We start from the raw sequence: 27485 nt of genomic DNA on the forward strand, positions 1-27485 counted from the left end.
ACGTCACAAAGAAAGAGTATTTTCACTCATACATAATTTTACCATTTAGAGGCCTCCAGTAGGAAAGAAAACAACAAGTTCCGTCTCTAGAACCAATTTAAACCAGCCCAATAATAGAATCCTTGAGACAGAAATCATGCATTTATGATTAATGTACTACAGCACTGCATTTCCAGAGGTTAGAATAATGGCTGGGAGTACAGAAGGTTCCATGTACATTCCCATTTGTTAATAAACCCAAAGTAATTTCAAAAGTCATGTGAGAATTTGGGGGTTACATAATGTTTAGGGTGCTACCTAGCCTTCCCTTTAACCCAATGTCTTGGGTTGCAATATAGGATGTGGCCAGAAATGTGTATTCTATCACCATCTGTTGATGGGTGGGGCAGTGACCCTTATCACCGTGGTGCATATTCCCTGCTAATGGGCCATCTTTAAGACAAGATGGGGCAATCATTTTTATCTTTTCCACAGCCCATCCTCCCTCCAGGAAGATATAATCTGCTGCTGGGCCATTCACTTCCACTGTATGACTGATAAAATTACATCATCCAACTGGGAAATGCTCCGGCCAGGGGGAGGAGCCAAGCCCTTCCTACCTAGATAAAAACTGAGATTTTGGACACCAAGATACCTTCTTACCACTGGATTCCAGAGGAAAGCCAGACCTTCAGATGAAAACTGCACCTTTCTACAGGAGCACTGCTTCAGCTGGACCACATCTGCCACTGCAGGAAGATGCAGCCACCAGGACTGTTACCAACACCCTGACTGACTGACAGGGTGTCAGGTTGTATTGACTCTGTCAAGGTTGGGATTGTTCTTTGTAATAATGCATTTCTATTTTAATTTTTCTAGTAAAGAACTGTTATTGCTAATTCCCATATCTTTGCCTGAGACCCCCATAATTTCAAAATTACAATAATAACTTGGAGGAAGGGGTGTTTACATTCTCAACTTCAAAGAGAAGCTCCTGCCTTTATTGTCAGACACCTGTCCTTCAAACCAGGACACCCAACAGACGATTTCCTGCAGACGCTGGAGGAAATAATAACAATAATAATAATGATAATGATGATAATGATAATAATGATAGTAGCAGAAGAGCAGAGAGCAGCAGCACGCACCTTGCCTGCGGGGCTGCGCCCCAGCGTGGCGCTGCTGAAGGGGGGGGACACGGCCGGCGCGGTTTTCTTGCGGGGCAGGGTGTCGCTCAGGTACGAGCACTCCCGGTGCTGCTTCTTGCGCTCCTCCAGGCTTCTGAAATGCTTCACGGGGAATTGGTTACAGTTTTGACAAAAGGAATTGATGGGCTTGCTCAGTTATAATCTACACGGAAAATACTGAGTGTGGAAAGAACAAAATCTAAATACAGGGCGCCTCCTGCTTCACAGTGCTTTCCATCACATTAAAAAATGCATTAAATTCGTATGCACATTTCATGTACATTTTACTATTACTTTTCTATTGTGTTAAATATTCAAGTCTAGTGTACAGGTAGAACCCAATTAAAAGGGAAAACTTTTCCTTAGAAGTTATTCTAATGAATTAGTAGCTTAAAACCAATACAGCTTTTGAAAGGCATTGTTCAAATGTATATGAACAATGAATTTAGGATGTCACACATGCATTATTGCTGCAAGTCCTCTGACAGTTACAATGGATCCTGAATATTAATATTTGCCTCTGCATGATAAGGTGAATTTTTGTTCAGAAACATTCTATAATACATCATGTTGATTTTTAAATGAGCAGTGCCTTTAAGCGCAACACTCCGTAAACACAATCAACTGATCACTGTAAAGTCCTCACACGTAAATCAACTTTGTGGCCACCATAACAAAAGCAAACAACACGAAATAATCCCAAGTTATCAGCTTTGAATCTGTTACCTGTTGTTGCCTGCGGTGTTTCTTAGCTGGCAGAGGTGGAGGTGTGTCAGATAAAGGAATAGGATCTACATGAGTAGCCATGACCTCAGGCCAATGGACTGATGGAAGTTGAGCAATAGAGCGAGGAGAAAGAGAGTGAGGAAACACAAATCCAGAACAGAGAGGTGATCTTAGCTTTATAGAAAAAAGAGAAATTACACACAGAGTTTTCTTTTTGGAATTTCTCAAAAGATACGGCACATAAAAGCTGCAGTTTTAGCACTGTGTTTGTTGGAGTGTTTAGCAAGAAAGGAGGTGTACTCTATTGCAAATCTCAAGGCATACTGAGCTACCAGAAGCAGCACACAAATGCCAAATTCTAAACCAGTTTCTGCCTTATTGCAATGCAGAACTACATGGCTTTACAATTATAAAGTTATTCTGTTCCTTTGAAAGGAGATGTATTCAAAATTTCACAAAGAATGAAGAAAAGAAAGTAAGCTAGAAAACAGACTGGACAGATTCCATGGAATAGTTAAGATAGGTAGAAGCTATTCATCTCCCATAACAATTCCAAATATACTTCTACCATGTTACAGGGGGGGAAGAATAAGAAGCTACAAAACACACAAAATGAACACCTGAACACCGCTAATCCAGTTGTCATAAGCTTGTCCACAGATGCTTTCCCAAAGGTGCATTAAATTATAGTGTTTGGCAGGCAAAATTTGTCACTTAGTGCTGCTTAGGTCATAAGAATTCAGTTTTTTTGGCCTTCAGAGTCCCAGGTACATCATCAAAGACACTTTACAGCTGGAGCAATCCTTCAGCTTTACTATTAACCTGTTTCTGACTTGGTAACTGGCAGAGGGCAGTTTGCTTTAGGGTCAGTTCGTTACATGTTGAATTACCAAAATATGAAAAATAAAGAAAATAAAAAAGGCAGCCATGAAAGAACAATGCAAACAAAGGGAAATGTCTCTCAAACAAACCTCTTTATTTTGTGGCTGGCTCGTCAGCACAGCCGTGGAAGGCTCAGTGGCAACTGCTTCAACATCTGAGGGGGTCTGAGTGGAAGGGGATATACTCGTGGAATTGCCATACAGCTCACTAATTTCACTTACACTGATATAGCCCTAAAAGGAGGAATTCAGAAGTTAAAAGGAGCAAAAGCCAAAAGACATGCAAGAGTATTAATGTATCCAGTACAATGAATGTTAGTTTAGAGTGATTCAGCCAAATACTTGTTATCATTGAACTACTTAATCAGAAATAAACTAGAATTAGCATCAAGATTTTTGCACGTTACATACTTGGATTCTGAAAATTGTTCTTAATTTAATTCCAAAAGCATTTGTGTAATCAAAATGGAAATGTACATTAAGTGTCCAAAAGATTTTACTAAAATGCAAATACTCTTCAGAAATTACGTAGCTCTTTCTCAGGAAATCACACTGGACAAAAAGGAAGAATAAATCTTATTCTGAAATCATAATAATGTTTTGTCTTTGATTAAATAACCTGATTGTTTCTTGCCTAACTATTAGGCTAATTTGAGTATACTAAATAACTAACAGAACTGGAAAAAACATTATAAGGACAAGCCATTCCCATAAATTACACTAACACATCTTCCTTTTGCATTGTCTGGAAGACACTTCTAACTTTTATATATTACCAGACGCACTAGGTAAGATGCTGTAAGTGTTAGCCTGCAGCCATTACATTTTGCTCCTTTTTTTTTTTTTTTTTTTTTTTTTTTTTTTAATTAAACAGCCATACAGAAAGTGATGGACTGGGGGATGGCAGGAACATCAGTGTGCTTCTGCCTGATCAGAAGATTTATGCAAGCAGATTGAAGATATGACAGCAAAATATAGTTATTGCATGTATTTTGATGTTAACTGCACAAATGTTTTTTTAAAAAGTAAAATATGGATTCCAATCCATTGTGCATAGGATATCAGGCTGTACAATGTCAAATGTCCTAATTTCTTATCCATAGAAAACTAGGCTATGCAAAAGGAAGAGTAAATCACTGTTGAAGCAATGTCATAAAGATGATCTAGAAATATGTTTATTTTTAAATCAAGATGTAAAGCTGCTTTCACACTGACAGTGTGTGGCAAGGGCTGTGTCTCTATTGCTGCACCAACATAGTGACATACCAGTGTGTACACTTCAGCAATTCCATAAGAGAAGCCACAGACTGCTACAGTATTTCTTCTTTTTAGAAATGCCTAAATTTACCAATGATCATAGAAGACAACTTGAAAAGAAATACCAACGTTACTATCTATTAGCATAATTTTCAATGTATGGTTATCGGTTATTTTGAGCAGATAAAACAATTCTGTAAAATTATGTATCATACAGTGAACAAAGCACTCCACAAATGGGAGGGAAATCTTAACTCCCATATTACTTGATGATCTATTAATTGAGGAAACTGGCTAAGATACTAAAGTTTATCTCTCAAAACATGTGACAACAGTGCAGTAAAATCGAATCCAGTATGAATTAACATAAAACTTGCTTAACCATCTTATAGTGGCAGTTTATCAACCAAAACTCTTTAATTCTGTAATGCAATATTGTGTTAATATTAAAGATATAGACATCATCTTTATATGAAGAACAATACAGTTCTGACTCACAATGCCAGTGAGGATTTAGGAGGGGGATAAAAAAAACTAAGTAAGGAACAAATGACTGTCCTGTACACTAACTCAGACCCCTGTTCATTTAATTAAATAAATGCTTTCAAGTCAGATTAGTCACCCAAGTAATTTTTTCAATGCTGAACTTTTAAACAGCATTGATTTTCCTTGCCTGTTTAAGTGCTGGGATAAGCATCCTGCTTGTTTATGTGAGGCAGTGTTACTCTCTTGCTGTGCAGGCTGTGAGTCAGCTCACAATGGATGGCAGAGGGTTACAAATGTGCCTTGGTGAAGAGGGCTGGCAAACATTGGACTGATGCATGAGCAACACTGTGGTGAAACAAACTGCTGTGCCAGCAGTCTCTGCAAGCCTGTCTTTGGTGCCACGACAGTCACAGAAGAATTACACTGGACCAAGACAAACATGACATCTGACAAAGACATTTCTTTTGTAGGACAGAGCCTATGGAAACACTGAGGATGAAACAGATAACCCTTGCTGTTCCTTCTCTTGATTGCCTTGGAGTAAGTCCTGACTGACTTCACTGCAGTGATCAGAATGACACCACTGAATAATCTATTTCATTAAAAAGAGTCCAGCCTCACTTAATGTAGCTGCATTTTGAAGTATGTGAGTAAACAAGCCATGAAGTGTGTGTGAAAAAAACAACCAGATAGCACCCACTCTCTACTGAGAGAATGGGCAGATCTCAAAAGGAAAAAAAAAAAGAAGCTTAGACTTGCCAGATGTCCTGGTGGGAGGTCAGATATCCCAGTCAGAACACAACCTAGGACACTGGAAGTCTAAGCAAGCAAGGGAGGGTGCTCAATCCCACTGGCATGTGAAACTGCACACTGGGAACTTGGAGGTGAGATAAGCAAGACCCCAGTTCCCAGGTGCTGAAAGGATATGTGGCTGCTTTAGACTTAAAGAGCCCAACTGCCCAGAGTGACACCTACATCACTAGATGTGGCAAACCTTGTTCAGGGCTTCAGTACAAGCAGATTCAGCAAGCCCAGTCAGAACTCTTAAGCAGAAGTTAATCAAGCAGCCATAGATGTCTGTCATATTTTAAATGCTCAATTTTCTGCTTCCTCTAACTGTTCAAAAAAGTGAAATAAATAACTCAATACGTATCTTAGAGCCACAATAGCTCAAAGTCTTTAAATCAATGCTTTTAAAAAGAACAAAATGTACATTTGTCATGCTTTAGCAAAGAACCTTAGAATAAGGGAGGGGAGGCAATGATAAAATCTACAGTGCAAAAATAAGACCAAACTGTATTTGTACTTGAACAGCTAATCCCAGATCTCATTCTTCTTCACTTCAATGAGGTTTAATTGTCTATTTTGAGAAAATCAGACATACACACACACTTCACACACATAAAAACAATCATTTATCCACAGCAAGAGATTAAAGCGATACCAGTTACATTTGGAAGAATGTCAAGAGAAGCTATTTTTGCTCACTAATAAATTTAGACTTCTATGAATAAGTGTAAAAAATGGTATGAAATCACTTTGTAAAGATTTGATGACTTCAATAAATCCTACATACTGAAGAGCTTTTGTATGAAGCATTATTAAAAGTTAGCTATGGTAACATCAAAAGCAGAGAAACTCTTTACCTCTTTCAGACTGTTGGGACTGACAGGAAATCCCTTTCCTCCGGAAAGTGTGGAATATTTCTTTTCCAAATTACAGAGATTTTCTTTTTCCTGTTAAAACCAGACATTTTATATTAAATACCAACAGCCATGCAGTGAAAATGTTAACCATTTCCTTAACTATGTGAAGAATCACACTGGGATAGAAGAGTGAAAGTGCACAGCAGAGCTTCAACTTCATCCTTTTAGAGCAGAACTAAAAAAGGAGGTAGAGAACAAAAAATTTTGTTTAACAACCACAGCCAAGCCAAGTAAGTGCTCCTTCAGCATTTTGAAAATTATGATTCTGCTTAGTGAGCTGAACATAGTACCTCTCATGATTAAAAGCAGAACATAAAACAGACGTGGAGGGTTCATATGCCATTTTCCTATGAACCAGATGTCAGCTGATGTGCAGTAGCTCATCTCATGGACTCACAGGGGCTATCATAAGCCAAAAATCTGAGGACTCTGTGCACAGCCCCAGCAGGCACACAGGGAGCACAGGCTTCCAGCTTCAGAGGGTGGCTGCCTCTGCTTGAGTCCTTGGGAAAGAGGCCACCTCTAAAAACATTCTTGACTATCAAACACCAGTAATGTTTTTTCTTAAGAATATCTGCTGATTGACTGCAAAATATTTCCCTCCTTTTTATTTAAAGGTGAGTGTCAGTCACATTATTACCAACTTGCCATCTTCTGCACAAGTGATGCTCTTCTTGTGCTCTTTCTTTTATTCTATGAAATGCTCTTTTATTGCATGCTAAAAATGTTTGAAAGACAAAAAATACTTACCCTTTGCAGCATCATTATTAAGTTGTTTTTCTCTTTTACAAAATGATCTTGTTCTCTTTGTGCTTGTTGGACAATATGATTGGCTTGTTTTTTGAGAGCAGAAATCTTTTCCTAATATAAGAAAATCATAATTTACATGACTTTTTTTCAAATCTGAAGACAACCTGCAGCAAAGATCCTGTTTATAAAAGTTCATTTACTCATATGCGTGACTAAGCAGCAGGAAAATAAGTTTTTACAAGACAGCTCACTGCTCTGAAGGAGATAATTAAATAAGAATTAGAGAGTGAAGAGAAAACTCATTCAAGAGACAAAAGAATAATTGCATATATTCTTTGAAAATGTAGTGACAAGCATCCATATACTGAGCAGAAGTGGTTTAGAGATACAACCTCTGATTTCTGAAAAAATGGCATTTAATTGATTGAGATAGGACCTTTATAACTAATTTTTAAAATGATTGTGTTTTCTTAATTTAGTATTCTACTATTATTTTAACAAAACAGCAAAATCAATTAGAAGCCCATAATAACTGCAGTTTTGTTCAGAAAGTACAAGTCTCCTTTCTTAAAGAGGAAAAAAAATCTTTGGTACTTTTTTGGAACAAATTAAAGGGTTTCATTTTCACATAAAATATGCACACAGGGCACAAAACGTTATTAATTTCTTTCTTCTTGGATAAGTGCATTATTTGATCTGTGTGGGATATCACTGGGCCATTGTCTTTGCTCTGCTTCAAGAACTCTTTCAAAGAGGAACATTTTGCATTATTTTTTGCAGATGGGCAGGTCATGGATTCCATTTCCTTGCCTTTATGCTCAGCAACAGAGAACAAATTAACTGAGTGTTCTCTCACCTTTCTGCTGACAATGCTGCGCTGATATTCAGCTACTTCATGCAGGAGCTGTTGTGTCAGATTCTCCTTCTCTTCATCTAACCTGCTTTCATGTTCAAGCTGCTGAAATTCTAAATCTTCAAAGTGTTTGCTTTCTATGTCCAGAATATCAGCATCCTTAAGGAAAAAAAGAAAAAGGTAATATAACAAAAACATAATCATGCTTTCACTGACGCCACAGTAGAGGTTCTTGTAAACAAGCACAAAAATCAACCTAAAATTATATTTATATATTTCCTACAACATGTCCCACCAGGATCTCAATACTTTTAATAATCTACTTGAATAGTAAAAGAGCAAATGGTGCTAATTATAATTGTGATGTTGTTTCTCCATCACTCCAGCTGTCCCTCTTGCTCAGATGCCCCTGCACAGTGCAGGAGCTGATCTGCAGCACCCAGAGCAAGCAGAGCCTCCCAAGCTGGCTGGGCTCTGCTCTAGCCTGGCTGGGACACCACCAGAGCCTGAACCCACCTGGTGAGGCTGTCACATGCCAAACTCAGAGGGCATTTGCTTTCCAAAAAGGACAAAGTATCACACCAGTAGCCCTGGAGAACTGCACATGGAATTAACTGCTGAAAATTGCTCTCTGTGCAGTTCAGGACTCAAGTCATCCACCCTAGCCAGCAGGTACAGCACTTCAGAAAAAGATTTTATGCATTCTCCTGAACTAATACCATGTTTTGTCTGAAAAAGAAGAAGTTGAATGCTGCAGAAATGAGCCAAGAAGTAAGAACACACCTGTCTTCTGCTTAGGGATGCTGAGAAAAACTCATGGTGCTTTTCAGCACAAGAAATGAATGCTAATCTTCCTCCTGCAACATCTGTGCATTCATAATATGAATTCCTGCTTACAAGTTTCAGAATCCTGAAGAAAAGGGTGTGTTTAATAATTGCAGCATTAGTAAACAGTAAGGCTGTCTAAACTAAGCACATTGTACATGATTTGCTACACAAGAAAACCTACATCCTGGAAGGAATGCAAACTTGTTCCTTTTCTTATTTCAACCTAAGGCAAAGGTTAGTGGCCAAGATAAGGTACTACTAAGGTAGATCTCTATAAAATGAATTCAAAACCAGGTTCCAGTGTACCAGAGAAAGACACAGGGTGCAGAAACTGAAGAATCCAAGTTACTACTTGGAATAAAAGCATCTTCCCCTTACTCTCCAAAGATGTGCTCTTCACTTGTAGGAGACAGTGAAGAGATCAACAGCAAAGTGTGGGCTAAAATTTAGGGAAAAGCACTTAGCTACAGTACAGAACTGGTCAGACATCTTCACCATCCCCAAAAAACCCAAAAGGGCTTTGCCTGGACCATGAAAGTCAGTAAATTCAGCCTATTGTACACAACAATAATTGCTACTCAGGCAGTACAACAGACTTCAGAGAAGGCAACTGATAATGAAAAAGCCAACTGGGGGCATTTAAAATACACTTCCTGCCCAACAGGGAGAGTGTATTTGCATTCCAGACAAAGGGAAGCAAGAATTTGCCAGCTGTCCACCCCAACCCAAATTCCAGATCACAGAAACTGTGAAATGGGTTGCCCACTCCCCTGGGCTCAAATCACCAAGTTACTGAAGCCCCTCCTCGTTGTCAGTGAAGTAGCACAGCAGAAGGAGCTGCAGACTCAGGATGGTTTTGGTTGGAAGGGACCTTAAGGATCATCTCATTCCAAACCCCTGCCATGGGCAGGGAACCTTACACTAGAACAAGTTGTTCAAAGTCCCATCCAACCTGGCTTTTAACACTTTCAGGGATGAAGAGTCTACAAGTTTTCTGGGCTACCTGTTCCAGTGCCTTACTGACATCAGAGCAAAAAATTTCTTCCTAACATCTAATATGAACCTCCCCTCTTTCAGTTTAAAGCCATTGCCCCTTGCATTATCACTACCTGCTCTTTCAAAAGGTGCCTCTCCAATTTCCTAGAAGACCCCTGTAGGTACTGGAAGGTGCTGCAAGGGCTCCCTGGAGCTTTCTGTTTTCCAGGCTCAAGGCAGCTCTCCCAGCCATTCCTCACAAGAGCACTGCTCCAGACCTCTGGTCTGTCTTTTGTTGGGAGCCCCAGTTATTTCTGGGGAAGATATTTTCTCTATTTTGGGTACAATACTTACATTCATTGAGATCAGTTTGAGAGCTACTGGGCACTAATTCAATTATAACCTCTACTGCATTGACCACAGCAGCCACAGCAAACTCCCACTACAACTGGCCTGGAATAAGATGCAATAGAACTAACTGGACATTTAACTACACCCCCAAATTTCAAGTTTTGTCCCACTTTCAAATCCAAAATCATTATTAACATAACTTTCAAGGAATGAAAAGAAAAATTTAAAAAAAAAAAACAAAACACCATATTTCTAGAAGCCTCTTGGTAGTCAATAATGAAGAGGTTTACTACCATCCCACAGCAACAAGACTGCAGCATCTCATGAATTAATACATTCAAGCATGTGACTGCAGAGGAAAAGCTTCCTTCCTTTTAATATGTATGAGACATTACATAATACTCTCTTTTTTTAAGGCAACATACAAAAATCTTTAACTGTCTAAAAACCAGCACCCTTTTTCTGTAGCAACTGTTGTTTCAAAAGCTGGGCTTTATTTTTTGCTCTTTCAAAAAACAAAAAAAAAAAAGAGTATTTCCCATAAAGCAGAAAAGTCTTTTTTTCCTTACTGACTTTATTCCTGATATAAACACCCAAGACACAAAAATAGATTTAATTTTTAGATGTGCTCTTGAGCTTCCCATACTGATGCTTTTAAAATTATTTCCCCCACCCACTAAAGCTAACTATATGTGCTTTATAAGCCATTTAAGGCTAAGGAATACTAAGATTTTTCCACAGAAATTAAGGCTTCTTTAACTGACAATATTGTAGTTTTTTAAATACAAACTAAAATCAAGTTGCAGTTAGACTTAAAGAGAAGTTTATCATACCAGTGTGACACTGTTGAAAATACAGAACAAAATAAAGATATTTTAGTAAGTGGTAAAATCTTCAAAAATAATTTTTCCAAGTACAGCTCAGGCTAACAGCTAAATTATATATTGAAAAAAGGAAGTTATCATGGCTTCACCAAGATGGTCAGTTCCTATCTTTGCTCACACAGGTACAGAATGATGTTCCACCATCCATCAGAACAGCTTCTACATCTCCCAGCAGGCCCAAAGGGCTAATTACAGGCAGGTGACCCAAAGATTTAGAAACATTCAACACCAAATGATTTCTAATCCACACATTTGCATGTTACTCATTTGCCATCATGCACATAATCTATTACAAGCATTCCAAAAAAAAATCCCCAAAATCCATAATCCTCATGACTATTACAATTCTAAGTTGCAAATATGTAACTGGATACTTGAAAAGAGAAAATGTTACGCTTAACTACAAAAAAAAAAAAAAAAAAAAAAAAAAAATCAACAAAAATGAAAAAAAAATTAGTGCAATCTTGAAACTTGCTACTGACCCTCTTCAGCTGCTGCTGTAACTGTTCCCTCATGGACTCAGGGCAATTATCAAGCTGCGTCTTCTGCTCCGAGTAAAGCTCCTGAAGCCTCTCTAGTTTTTCCCTTTCAGCATCAAGTTTTAATTTTTCCTGAAGCATGAACCAGAAAATAAAGACAATTACCTTCAAACCCAAGCAGTTGTTAGTGATTATGACAGTGTGTGGCAAAACCTTCCTGAACAGTGGGAGCAGGCAGGTCAGAGACAGAAACCTTGTTAGTGTAAATGCAATGGTGGATGCAAAAGGATCAAAACAAAACATTCATCATTTTAGTGGGGTGATTAATTCCCTCCCTTATCACTGTGCTTTGGACCTGTGCCTGGATGATGCTTGAACACTTGTCTCACCTAAGGTAAAAAAATATAATAAGGGAACTGTAGCCATGTTAGTGAGATAACTAATGAGGCTGAGAGAGAAAGAGTGGCTTTTAGAAGGCAGAGTGGATGGAAAATGATTGCAGTTTGGCAGTGAGAGAGAAATGGAGCTTCCCAGGAGAATGAATTTCATGCCTGTGTGGCTCAGTACAGATAAGTATATTTAGCAGGCAGTGAAAAGAATGAGACAGTGCATTATAAAGAAATAATTCTGGGCCAGCCAATCTTGTTGCAGCAGAAACACCAAGTGATCCAGCAAATTTGCTTCAGGATATAGGAACTGTAACCTGATTGTGGGGATCACAGGGAACAGCTTCCCTGGTTTCCTTCAACTAGTTCAGCCTCCCTTTTGTTCCACTCAAGCAGCAGTACCCAGCACACTGCTTCTCACCCCCAAAGCCTTTGGCCTTTTAATCTTTGTAATCAAAGACTACACCATTTCCTGTGCAACACTGCTCCAAAGACTGGGTACACACACTTAAAGCTTGCCTGTAGACTGTTATTTATCTGTGGACCAAAGTTTGGGAACCAATAAATCAGAGCACAGAGTGTTTTTTTTCAATGTCTTTCACTTACATCTACACTGGCCGACATGGCAGAAGCATTTTCTACAATTCAGCAATTGATAACTGAAAAAAACTAATTTATGCCTGATATGCCAGGCATAAATAATCAAGTAAGTCCCTGAAGCCAGGCTCTCTGCTATCTTCTAGCATCACACCTGCATAGTTCTCTTTTCCTATTTGTTGTCCTGCGGTAATGCATCTCCTTGAAGATGGTCTCTAGCTCTCCTTAATACTCAAAAATTAGCAGTATTCTGACTATTCCACTTCAAACTGTGTGAAAACTTCCTCTTTGCTATGCCTGACAAGTTTCTCAAAACCTTATGCATGGCAGAGGCATAGTAATAAACATGTATTAGCAGCTTGCTTTCTTTATGATTTTATCTCTAAGTCTGAATGGGATCAGGGGCTGGGATTCAGTTTTCCCAATATCTAAAAACAACAGGAAGAATTTTTATTCATGTCCAATGTCAACTAGAGTCCCAGCTCCATTATGTTCATTTACAAGTGCAGCTGGTCAGCTCATGCAATCAGATGAACAATATGCTGAACACAAATACATTTTAGTAAGCTTGTGAAAATGAGCAACTGGGCCAGCATATTCTATGACCTGAACTTCCAGTACCAGGAGGGATCAGAAATAGAGAGGAGGAGCACGAGGGAGCTGCACAGTGAGGAGAAGTGTGCAGCTCCTGGGAGGTCACCTCTGCACCACTGTCCCCAAAAAGCCCCATTTGCTGAACCATCCTGACTTCCAACATGGAAGGGAAGCTATGAATAAACTGGTAGTTCCCCTCCTCACAAACTCTGCTGTCCATTCAACATTCAGCCCACAGTCTGCCACCTTGTCTCACACTTGCCCCTTCTGCCCACCTAGCCATCCAAAGCAGCAAGGACTTCTCTGACCTTAGCTGCAGTGCCTCCAAAGCTATAAACAGCTCTCTAAATGTCTGTGCACTGCTACCACCATCTTCATTCATCAACAGGCAAGTCAAACAGCATCAGCAAGGGTAAAACTGCCTGAGAATCCTGCCAGAGGTACTGTTACATGCCTCAAGAAATTAGACATGTATTCCTTTGAGATTGAAAGTGATACTCATCTGCTCTATTTATAGCATAGGAAGTGCTAACATCCCACCAAACTGGCTCCCTTCAAAAAGTGCAGCCTTAACAGGAAATATCCCTTTCAGCAAGGAGAGGCATTGCATGTTTCACAGCTGTGGAGTTAAGTTCACTGATGTCTCAGGCTGTGCATTGGTGAAGTCCACTTAATTCACAAGAAGTTATTTGAATGAGAATGAGAAAAGAGATATGAATGAGAAATAATCCATACAGTGTTTTTTGTGAGTGAATCTTCTAGCAGGGGAAAGATTTGTGACTTTGCAAGGCAAGATGCAGCCAGGCAAGGTCTGTGGCTGACTCCACATCTGTTTGCTGCAGAGCAGCCAGCAGCAGGGCTGGGGACAGAACCCAAGCTCCTGCTGCTCCTCCTCATTTATCCACAGGAGCTGGGATTTGGTCAATGCTCCTCTGCAGACAGCCCCAGCGTGGATGCCAGAGGCACACCAGCTGCAGTCTGCCTGAATTCTTAACTCCCATTTCCAGAGAAAACAAGTGCCACAGCTGGTCTTTGCCTACTGCCCAGCTTGGCCCATGGTCTGTCTCTACTGTTATGAACATGATCTTGGGGTCAGCCCAAATACAAAGCAGGGCTGACTGGGGGTTTGATGGGGCAATGCTTGGGTCAGGAGGATTTCTGGGAATTGTGAAGGATAGCAGTAAAAAGAATTGATGTGTGACACTGTCCCCAAAGGCAGAGATGGGATGTCAGCAGACAACACATGGTATGAACACCGACCATAAAGTGATCAACATGGGTCAGAAAAAGAAATCAATCTTTAGATCTGGTAGAATTGATTTCAGGGCAAAGAAAGAGCAAAAATCCCAAGACTATAATACAAAACACATCTCATAAATGATCATGGCAGGGAGGAGAGAAAAGGATAACATCAAGGGCAATCATAACCCCTACAGGAATGGGAAAAACAGGAAGAAGGAGAAACAAATTATTTCAGTGTTGTCTCCAACAGTTAAAGATACCCTATGGCTGATCAATACTGCTACTTTAAGCCTTAGTGGTTTTCCACACCCTTTCTGCAAAGAACTGCTGCTTTTCAATTTGTCTTTCACCTCAGTCTGCTACTGCAGGCAGGTTGGCTGCTTAAAATTGAAGAGCAACATGTGTCTGCATGGATTTGTGTCCTCCAAACCAACCTTCAGCATAAACTTACTGGAACTCTGAAGAAATTAAAGTAAATTGGATGAAATAGAGAAAACTTCTCAAAAACCCAGCTAAAAACTGGACAAAAAAAACCCCTCAACAAGTAAGAACTCTTATCTATTTTACCAGCTCACTGTAAAATGAATTGTAGGGCTAGGTGATTTGGGCTCACTCATCAAATCCCCCTGCCCTCCAAAATAATGCAAAAAAACTCCCAAATAAACAAAAAGTCCCCCTCCAAAACCCAAGGTATGTGTTAGTTTCAGAGAGAAACTGCAAATGAGCCTACAAGGCAAATGAAAGAAAAAACCCAACAAGCTGAATGATTCACTTCTAATACTTTCCATGATCCAATCTGAAGTACTCCAGGATCTTCTTCAGTCCAACTCACCTATAAATCATGTTTTAAATACCAACAACTCATAACCCACACTAAACTTCAGACATGCACACTGAGTCCCTCTCTGTATGGAATCAGCTAGTCTCACAAGTTTCACAGGTTTCTGAGAAGTGTAACTGCATATAACTGACCACAAAACCCCACTGGAATAAAGAAGTCTCCTGTGCAACCTTACATGCTCATTTTCTGTATTTTCTGACTTCTCTTTCTTGCATTCCTCAATCTCTTAAAGGACAGATGCATTAAACTTGCCACAATTTATTGTCACTAAATCCCTGTCAATTTAATGACAAAAGCTATTAAGATGAGAAAATAAAAAGTGTGCCAGGCATATGAAAAGGAGCATAGTGAGACAGAAGAAGGTTGTTCGTAACAGTTCTTTTTTTTGTATGAGTGGTAGCCAGTTTATAATATAACAGTTTGTATTCAGTGATGGCATCTATACATGAGATCTTAAAGGTTTTATTTCAGTGCCTGCATTAATCTACTGTTAAAAAGCATTTTAAATCAGAGTAAGTGATCCCTCTGGTTCAAATAAAAAAATCCCAACAGTCACATGCATTAACCTCCTACTAAGACAATTCAAATTTTTTGGAATTTCTAAGCTCATTCTCTGACCATTGCAATGTGTTATCCTAGTGAACAGTGTGCAGGTTTTTCTCCTTGAGTCTTTGTACTCATCGTTGTGGTCATTAGTGTTCTCTCTACAGGATATCTTTATGTGGATATATCCAGCAGATAAAATATTCCTTACACATTAAATCTTGTTTGTTGTGTCTTAAGGAGGTAATGCTAAGGATATGGTAGTCATCTTCTTAAAATACTTGCTTACATCTTGCTGAACTGGAATCTGACCAGTAAATATTCAAGAAGCTATGTTACAAAACATAAATTTTTCATATTCATCAGGATAAACCCAGCAGCAGGATTTTTGCATCCACAAGAGAAAGGACTGAGGAGAGAGGCAATCAGTATATTTAACTTCCATTGCTGGTGGCTCACAAGCTGCTTTTTCCTTGACTCTATTCTTGAAAGTCTTTGTAATACTGATTCAGCAAAGAGGTTGAGCTTCAAATGTTTGGGCATGTTTGGGATTTTCTGTTAATGACTGAAAAAACATTTCCACAAAAGCATGTGGACAACATTAAATGTATTCCAAAAAAGATGAGTTATCCCCTGCCAGCTCTTCCCATTTTCTGCTCTTGAAGAGGGACAGGAAACCTGGGTTTATAAAGGATTTCCAGAGTATGAATTTCTCCATGACAAAAGGCAAAGGTTCTCTAGAAGAAAAGGAATAATTTCCCTCTCTTTTTTAAGAGTCTCAAATTTTGCATAAATACTTGTTTTGAAACAGTCTCCCAAAACTCCCTTTTAGTTGTGGTTACCTCCCACAGCACATCTGCTGAATTCACTACTAATTTTCAGTTATTTTTGTTTATTCATGCTTTCTGATCTATTTTTTGTTTCCCTGGCTCTCTGTTACCTTCAGCCTCACGCTTTACTTGGAGACATGGGGTTTGGGGAATCATTAATCACCCCTCTCCACACATGCATGTGTTAAAGTGGCACAGGTTATGGAGGCACTGTGCAAAAGCAAAATACATCACAGGGCTGGATGACATCCAATGGGGCAAATACAATTTCCTCCAATTTCCTTACAAATGTCAATCCTGATCTAAGCCTCAAGAGCAAAGGTTCATCACAAGGAAGTCATAAATGTGAACAGCAGTCTGAACATGAGGTGCTTTCACTGGATACCTCACTGACAGTACCTCCATGGTAACTGCAGGGAGAAGGGAAAAGCTTCACCTGCTTGCTCATTTTGGCTACTGCCCAGCTCAGCTCTCTCTAGAGCAGGCTGTGCTCAGTAATTTCTTCAAGATCCATAACTAAGCTCTTACCCAGAGAGCTTCAAGCTGTATCTGTCAAACTGTGTTAGTAAGGGCTTATCAGGGCTCTCTCTGCATAAATAGAACTTGTGATTAATAGATTAAATAGCTGATATTCACATATATAAGTCATCATCTTTTTCTGTAGAGAAGAAGAAAGGAAGAAGGAAAGGAAGAAGGAAAGGAAGAAGGAAAGGAAGAAGGAAAGGAAGAAGGAAAGGAAGAAGGAAAGGAAGAAGGAAAGGAAGAATAAAGGAAGCTGTTCAGAAGGACAGCCAAGAAGGCAAAGTTGGACTTTTCTCCATACCCTAGCATGGTTTCCAGCACAGCTGAAAGCACAGGGCACATGAAACAGCTCTGACAACTGAGCCCTGACAGCACTTTTGTAGCAGGCAGACAAGGCAGGTACCACATCAGAGCTATGCCAAGTCCTGCAGGGGTGCTGAAAGGTTCTCTCATCTTTTTGAAATGGCAATCACCCACAGCTCTGATTTTCAAAACCCAAGTAAACCAACACAAGCTGCTTCACTCCTTACAATGTGTGTGGTGGCATAATCACAAAGGAAGGGAAATGCTTCCAACTCACCTGAGGGTGTGCACTACACCATCTTCCCACTGGTTCACTTAGTCCTGCCTCATGATCTGAGAGTGCTGAGCACAGGACTTGGATGAGACCAGCACAGAATGCACAAACCCACTCAGAAAATACATCCCTGGTTTACAGCATGGGGCTGGCACACAGACACTGCACCACAGCAAAGAGCACAGCCCAAACCTGAACCCACTCCTGCCTCCAGTATGTTTTCCAGTCAATATTTTTGCCTTGCAATTACTAAAAATTGTGGCTTTGATGCTGTGAAAAAGTTGGCAGAACTTTGTGTTCTCACCTAAATGAAATGTGCAGAGGGCATTAAAAAAAAAAAAAAAAAAAAGATTAAAAAATCCCCAAATAGTCAGGTAGAAGGTAATACAAGAGCTTCTACCTACAGTCTATTTCAAGTACATGGCCCAGAAATTAGACTGTAATTTATTATCTCTGTTTTTAAGAACCTCACAGGTTTTTCAAACAGGTGCACAAGTAAGGATGAGACTCAAGCAGGCAGAAGTTTCCTGTCAAACAGGTGCCAAGATCAGTGGCAAATTCCATGAGATGCTCAAGTTGCTCCAGAGACAAGTGCCATCACATACAGCACTAATGCCCCACCATGGTCCCACAAGTGAAATTAATTCTTCCTCTCACCTCCACACAACCAACACCTCGTGGTGTATTCAGATATCACTCTCTCAGCCTGGCAGAAATGTACCTGCTTTTTGTATGGGACTCCAACAGCTTCTTGCCCCACCAAATCCAAGACCCCAAGTGTCAGTAGGGGTGAAATATTCAGGCAACTTACAGAAACTGTGACCAACCTGTGGACACTTGTTTTAGCAAGACACAACATAAAAAGTACCATCAGCAGAGTGGAAACTCCTAGTCCAAACCCAAGCCTTAATTCTTTCCTAAGTATCAAATTATTTCAGCAAATATTTCAAATTATTTCACTTCCACCTGAGCCCCCTTTTTGTGGGTGGGGGTTGATCCTGTATTACTACAGAGCCAAGATGTTGATTATCTTGCACCAGATCTTCATGGCTGAACTTCAACACAGACACAATAATCAAGCTTTAAAAAATGCTACTGTTTCAAACCAGCCAGAACTTTTATTTGTTGACAGGATCAGTGCCATCTGTTTTGCTGGCTGGCACTGCTTTCCCCAGAACACTTTAGCTGTCACTTTAGGTTTTACTCCCTTTGTAGAAGCCCATCTCCCATTTCTATTTTCAACTTCCATTTTTTCAGATATATTTAAAAAAAAAATCCCCAAAAAACAACAAAGATAATTTCAGTATTGAGCCATGGCTTGACATTTAGAGTACACACTCACAGCTGGGTTTGTTTGTTTGAAACAAAGAGGAACACAAGAAAAAATACAACTAAAATTTTGCAGCTGATGTGACTAGTGCCATGCCTCATACAGAAAAAAATGTTTTGAGTGAACTTGCCTTTAAAACCAAAAGTGCTTTTTATAGGCTGCTTTCCATGTTTCATTTCAATTGAAAATTTAAATGAGACCTGTCATTTGAATTTTCTGACTGCTACCTACACACTAACAGGTGGCTGCAAGGAAATTTAAATTTCCTCCAGATTTTACAATAACTTCCATTAGCTTAACTGAGATTTCAGGCTACTGGAAAGGCAATTCAAAAGAGAAAAGACCTCTTGAATTTCTCATCATGTTATTTATTACCACTTACCAACCAAAATTTCCTGCAGCATCCTTTAGAAGGGGACCTGGTTGCACACCCTATCTGCTGATACCCACTTTAAACTCATCCCTGCCACAAAGCAAATCTGAAACATGTCCCACAGGCAACTTAAAATGTGACCACAGGCAAGAAGCCTAAGGAGAAATGCAGACAGGGGAGTCCAGGGAGGTTCAAACTCAAACTGGATGTGCACTGTCTCCCCACAGAGTGGAGATGTGGGAGCACCATTCTCCTTTTCAGGCACAGGCTTGGTAAGGACAGCCACAAAACAGCAGCCAGGCTCCTGACAGGGCAGGCAGAAACTGAATGCAGAAAGCTCAGAATAAAACAATGCAAGCTGTAAGGTGTGAATTAAATGGGAACTGTGAAAGTGCTAAAAACATGCAGCTTTTCTAAGCAAAAAATGTAGAAGACTTCCAGATATTTCTGGAAAGCTTAAGGAAAGAGAAGAGACTAGCTAGAGCATTTCCACCAGTGACAGGTCTGAATTATGAGGTAGAGGATGAAATTTAAAAAGGAAACAACACTGGCTGAAATACCTGGAAAAACTTCCTGACCTTGAGGTATTATTGGCCATGGCACATCCCCTGTGGAGAAGGCACTGCATGCCTGGAGAGGCCAGCAAAGAACTCACTGGAGGGACCAGCTCTCCCTGGCTTGAGGGATTGCAACTTCATCTTTCCTTTTCTGCACTTAAAATCTCCTCATACTGCTATCTATTTTGGAAATATGTGCCTATCTAATTCTTGTGTAGTTGAGAGCAATTAAGTGACTGTATATCAAAACTAATTAATTTCTGAGACTTAATTATAGAGGGAGTATTCTACAACACAAATTGTCAGTCAGCAAACAAAATAAAACAGTATAATTACTTTAAAATTACATACTAGATAAATGTCTTATATATTCTATATGATATTAGATAAAAACTGCACCCTTTTTCATTTTGCTCCTTTGCTGAGAAAATAATTTTTTTCCCTCCCAAATTATATAATGAAGGGTACTGGAACAGTTCAATTAATACTGTTCTCTTAAACAACAGAAAACCCAAGTAACAAACCCCATATGGTGTTTTTATTAATAAAAGTATCTTCACAGTAGGTCAGGTTTTTTTACTTCAGCTTACTATATTTTGCTTGTCAATCATACCTTAGAAACCAATACTGTTAAAGGGAAATTATGGCAAAACAATTATTGTTTTCTTCCATATTTATCAAGCAAATTTACTTACAGGCAGTATTTCAACAAATAAGCTCCATTAATATTAACCATATAAATATATTTTGAAAATCAAAGGGAACAGAGCACACAGCAGGCTACAATAACTGAATTACCTTTGTCTTTTCACCAATAACATTTCTCTCCAGTTCAGCTATTTTTCTGTTTAGATGATCCAATATTTCCTTCTCTTTCAGCAGCTCTGTTGTTTCAGATTTCTGTTCCCCATCCAAAAGGGCACATTCCATATCCAACTAGGAACACAAAACATCTTTCAGAGGCAGTCCAGACTCAGAAAAGATCTTGATACACATTATTTTCTAGGGGGAGGGGAATGAGTTGGTTCACAAGACAAAATAATTTTTAAAAAGGGGAGGGGGGAAAAATAACCCCATAGATTTTTTTTGCCTCAAAAGTTAAAAAGAGGCCACAAATTTGAGAAAAAGTAAAACTGCACCATAAAACACTGCAAAATTAAGTCCAAACCAACTTTAGCTTGAAGATTCTTTTTTCCCAAACTTTTTGTTTTCTAACTCTTCTCTGTGCTTCCCCCTGTTCTGATACTGTCTCTGTGCCCAGGCTCTGTAGGAAACCCTTGTGGAACAGCTGCTTCTTTCCTGTTGCTGATAATTGGAGCAGGCACAGCCCAAATGCCTGGCCAGCTTAGCTTGCAACTGTGAGATTCCAGAAGTCAGGAGGGTGCCAACACACCCCTGCCACTGCCAAGCCAAGGAGGTTTGAGAGGAAGTTGTCTCACTTCCTTTCTCTTTAAACAGTCACAGGAGATGCCACCATAAAACTCCCCAGTGACACATTAAACAGTGACCCCAGTGACCATTAAACAAGAAGATTGTTCCAATTCCACTTCAGAGTGTAATGGTTACAGCTGGGAAAGGCTAATCCAAGAACCATAAGCATCTCCCCAGCTGGAGAAAAATACCCTTCCTAACAGGAGACTGCCAGGTTTGTGATGCTGCTGGAAAAGCACAGAATATGGAAGCTGTGCACATCCACAAGTTCCCTCATGCTGGACTTGTGCTATGTAGACACATTTAACAGGCAAGACACTGAAAACCAAAACCACATTTCCATACCTCTCTTGAGGATTCATCCATCTGGTCATTTAGATCTTTGATCTTCTGCTCAAGTTCTTCCAAGTTATTCAGTATTACCATGCGTTCCTCCTCCAGCCGGCCGAGCTCCTGCCTCCTCTGCTCTTCACTGGTGCACTCTGACATCTGCAGCTCACATCACAAGAGGTTCATCAGAAAAAGAGGCAAACACTGTCTTTTCTGCCCCCTTTCTAATGGTTTTCATTTTAGACAAGTTGGTTTTGAACCCAGTGCATATTTCCTATCTACTGTATTGCTGTTTCTATATTTAGGAGGTGTACAAGAGAAACAAACATGATACTTTACTTCCAGGCATTGGAAGTAAATACTATACTTAACAGTAAATACTATCCATTCTAAAGGAATTACTAAAACTTAACCTTTGAGAATCCTTTACATGCTGTGCTATTTAGGTTGCAAAAATCCAAATTTTCCCTTATATAAATAACACAGACAGATGAAGATGCTTTTTATGTAAATTTCAGCTGTTCATTTAATACAGGCCAGGAGGTAGGATAGGACATTTTTGTAACCAGCCATTAAGATGGGTGGCTTCTGTAAAATAAGAACAAAAGTTGGTTCCATCTCCCCAGGCAGCACTGAGGAAGCAATGCTTCTTAATGCTCTTAATGCCCTTAATGCTCCTCTTTTCACTGCCATTTCCTTACTAGATACCTGTGTCAAGAATTAAACAAGATTACAAAGAAAATTCCTGTGATCTTAGACCATCCAACACTAGATCAAACAGTACTGAGTTTGACATGCATTCTTCATGTTCACCTGAGCCCAGGGGTTTGCAATCCACTCCTCTGGGAAGGCTGCTGGCTCTTTATGCCCAAGCAGGATTAGAGGTGAGCACCTCTTGGCCACACAGCCCTGCTCAAGACAGGCTCAGGTCAGCTATGAATGGCTACTCAGAGCAGGCATTTTATCCTGAACAAATCTCACTCACTATTTTAAAACAAGCTGCACTTCATTGACGCAGTTGCTTGCTGCTGCTTTTCTCAGGGCTTAGCAGAACTCCCTCTACAATGAATGAATGAATGGTATTCCTTGATTTAGCAATAGTGATCCTAGCAGCAAAGCCTCTTTTTGTCTGCTCTCCTGTTTGGATAATGCTGACATAACATCTTTGATTTCAACTTCCTAATAAGGATTTAAAATAGGATCCCTGACTTGTATGAAGAAAGCAACAAATGAGAAAGAAATTTAAGACCACAGCAGCTTGTAAATAAAATGTGCTACCATCTTTTCAACATGGAAAGACCAAGTCAAGCCATAATAAAGAGCATGCTTCTGCTCAACACAATTTAATACCAGAACACTCAGCAGACATTTCCAGAGAGATCACCCTTTGGAAGTGAAAATGTGTTTCTATCACACCCCTCTCTTCTTCTACACACACACACCCTACTGACTCTCAAGTTGTGAGTGTAGCAGGGTTGTTAAATACAATTCACCTGAGGCATACAACCATGCTGAAGACCATACAGTGTGTAAATGAGAGTAAATGGAGGAGACAAACTATTTTGAAGGTGTGAACTTATTAAACAGAAATCTGCTTTCATGACTTTGCTTGGTCTCATTTTGCTTCTGATTCCAGCTCCTGGTTCCAGCTCTTGAATCCAGTTATGTAACACACTGCCTGCCACTGGGATTTTCTACACTGCTGCTCTGGCACAGCCTGGAGGAGGCTGCTGCTGCACTACCAAGGAAATGGTTAGGGATGCTGTTAGCTCCCTTATTAAAGGACAACTTCCTTTTGGTAATGGAACAGCAGTAAGAAGCACACAGAAAGGAGGTGCAGCTTATTAAAGGCATCAGCTGGGTTGGAGGGGCAGGAGGCTTGCTGTCACTGCATCATCCCCAAAAGACAGCAGCTGATCTGGTAAGTACCTCAAGTCCAACCCCAGGAAAAGAGACAGGATAGTAAATTTGGCTCAGGCAACTCCTCTTCACCTCCCATGAGTGTGAGAAAACATACTCCTCTGACAAGAACCTCAGGTTGGGAGAAAAGAGCAGAGCATCCCTTCCCGCCTACATCTCAGCAGGATGCTAAGCAGGGCTCTGGAAACCTTCTTTATTTAAGTAGCTATAATTGTTCAAAAAAACCCTTCTCCCTTGGAAGATCTTAAAACTCTTCCTGAACAGTACATCCCACTAAAAAAAAACAAAACAAAACAAATTCCAGTACCATTAGCTTCCACAAGATATAGAGGAATCATTTGCTGGCTGCTACATTTTGCTGGCTTATAAAGCTGTATGAGTTGTGAGATGAATTCTCACACCTAAGCCAGCCTAATGGTGGCCCCTGCCAGGACAGGCAGCTGGAGGAGGATTTCAAGCCTGGATTACACAGTCTCCTCCTACCTTTGGTGTGATGCTCAGGTAGGATGACTCGGTGGCATCCTTCAGGAAGCTGGGAGCAGCAAAAGGAGGCTTGGTGCCCTCACTGAAGGGCTCCTCAGCCCTCAGCCCCCGGGAGGGCAGGCAGGCAGCAGTGCCACGGCTGTGGCTGCTCAGCTCCGAGAAATCCGAGTCGCTCGCCGACGACTTCAAGTGGCCCCTGAACCTCACCTCCAGGTTCATCTGGGAGTCTTCAAACACAGAATCCTCATCGGAGAGCTGCAGCTTTTCCAGCTCTTTGTTAATTTTTTGAACGTCAGCGACGGTGGTGGCTGCGGCGGGGTCGCTGTCGGATTTGGAGTATTCTGCACACAGGTTGAGGATTGTCTCCAGCCGCTGCCGTTCCTAGTTCAGGAAAACACAACACACTGAGTGTCAGTGTCAGCTAAAATAGATGAAGTTACAAAGAAGTTTGCTGGGCTTTTTTGCTTTGTTTGGGTTGGGGTTTTGTTTGTTTGTTGCTTTGGGTTTTTTTTTTTGTTTTAGAGTGAAGGATTAAGTCCGTGTGAAGTCCATCTATCACTTAGAGATGATAAACTGTAATAAATGAATTACAGTGCAAGATGAAGAATCAAAATTAATGTGAAAGAAGATTTTAAGAAAATTAATATTTTCTACATTGGAAAGATAACTAAGCATTAGGACATCTTATTTAACTAGCTATATGATTTTCTGTGAAATTAATATACTTTTAAATTTTTTATTGAGGGTTTTATGTCTACAGCCCATTTGTATGTACACATGTCCAGTGATCTCACTATGTAAATCACTAATTGTTCCACTTCACACTTATGCTATATTCCTACCAAGCTGCAAAATATTGCACAGATTTTCCATGAGCTCACCCAGTCCTGACTTTTTCAAATTTTCCATTTTGTTAACTGTGACTCCTCCTTTTGAGAGAATTACTCCACATTTTAAAAAACACAGTTTTAGGAGCATTAACAGAAAGAAGAGGCATCACATTTAAAATACAACACCAGTCAAATGCACCAAAGTGGAGGAAATTTGTGTTTACCAGTTTACTCAAATCCCCTATGGATTCATACCAAGATTGTAAACTTGAGACATGACAGCAGCTGTACCATGTTGACTTGATATGCTTGAAGTTGTAATAAACATTTAATTTCTGAAGGATTTCTAGATCTCTACGATACCTTTTATCAACTGTTAGCAAGCTATATTTGCTTTATTTTACTGTATGCATAGCTTCTGGTAACTTCTATTTCAGATGGATTTTAAAATACCTTTTCATTTTTAAGAGGTAAAGCATTTATGCAATTTCATGTTACTTTTGTTAAAGAAAAAAGAAATAAAGAAAAATTTGCTTACCATAAGTCTATGGAAAATTTTGCCAGGAGAAAGACCACTGTGAGAGTTCCATGCTTGGCATTAATATCTGCACTAATGATCTGTTTTCTGATTTCTAGGAAATCCTTCTCAGTAGTATTTCAAAAGAAAACCAAAAAACCAACGGCCTCAGCCTCCCTCCCCAGGAACCCCTAGAGACATATTTGCTTTCCCAGCTCTACCTGGAATTACGTTTACCTGGCAAAGAGGATTTGCACAGCAGCTGCTTCTGCCAGCCCCACCACTTCCTATGCCCAACAGCAAGTGACAACAAAGATCAAGCAAAACAGGGCAGGCAATGCACTGCCTCAGCTTTCCCTGCAGCAAGGAATGAAGCATGGAATGAAAACTGAACCCTGGTTACAGGTACCCAGTTTTATATGGCTACTGAGAGATTACCTGGCTGTACACACCACACATCACCTGCAGTTAACACCTCTGAGCTGGAGAGCCTGTCTGAAGCCACCCCTTCCCAAGCACCACCCAAACAGGAGAGTGCTGTGAGAGCAGTTTTGCCTTTGGGTGGTTTATTCCCAGGTCCCAGTGCAGCTTTCCTCAGAATCCTCCTGGGACGAGATGAGCTGCTGAAATAACAGAGCCCGGGGCAGTGACTGCAAACTTCTATTGCCCACAGAATAGGTCCAGCAGAGTCTCAGATATCCTTCAACCCCAAACAGTTGACATAATTATAACTCTCCAAAGCCCTTTTCCCTCCAGGCAACCACTGCCAGACCCTCAGCCTCTTCCCTTACCCCTCCAAAGCCGCTATCCTCCCTCTCACTGTTTTGGCCAGGCAGCCCAATTCCTACAGCCCTGTGCAAGGGCTGGCTGGGACAGCTGGGGATTATGCAGCTCTCCCTGTTGTGACAGCATCTGGCCTGTCCTAATGGTTACAGACAGGAAACATGGACATCAGGACACGAGGTCCCACCCCTCCTGCAACAACAGGCTGTATTGGGTTACCCCAGCCAAGCTCCCATCCCTTGGGCAATAATAGGAAACCAAATTTCAAAGCAGGGCCACTGCTCATTCCAGCCCAAGTGCTCAGGTGAGGGGGTCTGGCTGCAAACCAGCAGTCAGGGAAAAAAGGGATTCCTTTTTACCTCCACCAAGTCTCAGTTGCTCAGAAAAAGCTTTAAAAAATGCAGGAAAACCAGTCTTCAAAAAATTCCTGATGAGCTTTCCGACACATTACAGAAATACTGATATTTCTCACTTCTATTTTGACATGTGCTGAGAGGCTTATGGACAGGAAGCTCAGTGGTTATTTTATACACTCTATTCTCATCATTTCATCTCAGCCAGCTCATTCCAGCTCCAGCACACCTGCATGTAACTGTTTCCAGAATGAATTTCTCAGTGAAGAAGCAAGCTAGGAAAGCACCCTTGCAATGAAGAACACAGAAGGAGTAGCACGTGGAAAATCCAGTCAATAATTTTGCAAGTGATACAACACAAGTTATTTGTGGCACTAAACACAGCAGAGGAAAAAAAAAAAAAAAAAGGTATGTCAAAAGCAGGAAATGGCTCTGGTGGGAGGAGGGGATGTTGAATCAAGCCTTGTAAGCTGGTCAGTGTGTTTCCCCATAAAATGTCCTTTCTAACAGATTTAAAAAGGGGTAACAGGTCTTGTGCAGTTTCTGCCTACAGAAAGCATCTTCACTACTCCTGGCTTTGAGAAAGCTACACATCACCTGTGGTTGGCTGCAAATTTAAGTGCTGAAGGACAAGGGTGGGATAAGGAGATAATAACCCTCTTCTGCTATTATCAATGACATTAAGAGACATCTCTGGTACACTGTAAAAAACTTCCAAAATAGCAGATACATATCCCATTTTTTTTAACAGCAACTGTGCAGTGATCCCTAGATTTGTTCATCTGCTACATATCACGTTTATGAATTTTACATATGTGCAGAAGTGCTGCTACATCTGGATATCAAGGCAAGCCTTGGTTAATCAGCTGTAGTAAACAGGAAGCTTTTCAGGTAAGTGCCATTAGGAACTAGATAACCTCAAATTTCATTAAAAATACATATGTAGCCTATCCCTTGTGACAAAGACTAACATGAATTATGGCTGGTCTATGCAGCCAGATTCCCTTTGCCTGAAGAAGCTGTTGCACTTTTTAGCTGCCAAAGAACTGTGTTTTCCTGCTGTTGTTCAGACAGAGAAACCAGCAGCTAGTCAAAAAGGATGGT

At 40.2% G+C, this 27485-nt stretch overlaps 1 protein-coding gene across 10 annotated transcripts in view; it reads right to left on the reverse strand.

Moving 5' to 3' along the window:
• The window catches only part of PHLDB2 (pleckstrin homology like domain family B member 2), a 65578-nt gene that overhangs the window by 17142 nt on the left and 20951 nt on the right, over nt 1-27485 (reverse strand). For 3 of the 10 annotated variants that reach the window (XM_079318412.1, XM_079318413.1, XM_079318410.1), the window contains exons 4-14: nt 23899-24279; nt 21511-21654; nt 20533-20670; nt 11346-11474; nt 7829-7984; nt 6973-7083; nt 6163-6252; nt 4040-4111; nt 2864-3007; nt 1893-2066; nt 1128-1268 (exon numbers count right to left, since the gene is read on the reverse strand). In XM_079318412.1, coding sequence (XP_079174538.1) covers nt 1128-1268; nt 1893-2066; nt 2864-3007; nt 4040-4111; nt 6163-6252; nt 6973-7083; nt 7829-7984; nt 11346-11474; nt 20533-20670; nt 21511-21654; nt 23899-24279 — 1680 coding nt within the window. The remainder of the gene's footprint in view (nt 1-1127; nt 1269-1892; nt 2067-2863; nt 3008-4039; nt 4112-6162; nt 6253-6972; nt 7084-7828; nt 7985-11345; nt 11475-20532; nt 20671-21510; nt 21655-23898; nt 24280-27485) is intronic. The other 7 variants (XM_079318418.1, XM_079318417.1, XM_079318415.1 and 4 more) reach the window with 6 other exon arrangements.

This window comes from Erithacus rubecula, assembly GCF_903797595.1.
Source record: "Erithacus rubecula genome assembly, chromosome: 1".
Taxonomy (NCBI): domain Eukaryota; kingdom Metazoa; phylum Chordata; class Aves; order Passeriformes; family Muscicapidae; genus Erithacus; species Erithacus rubecula.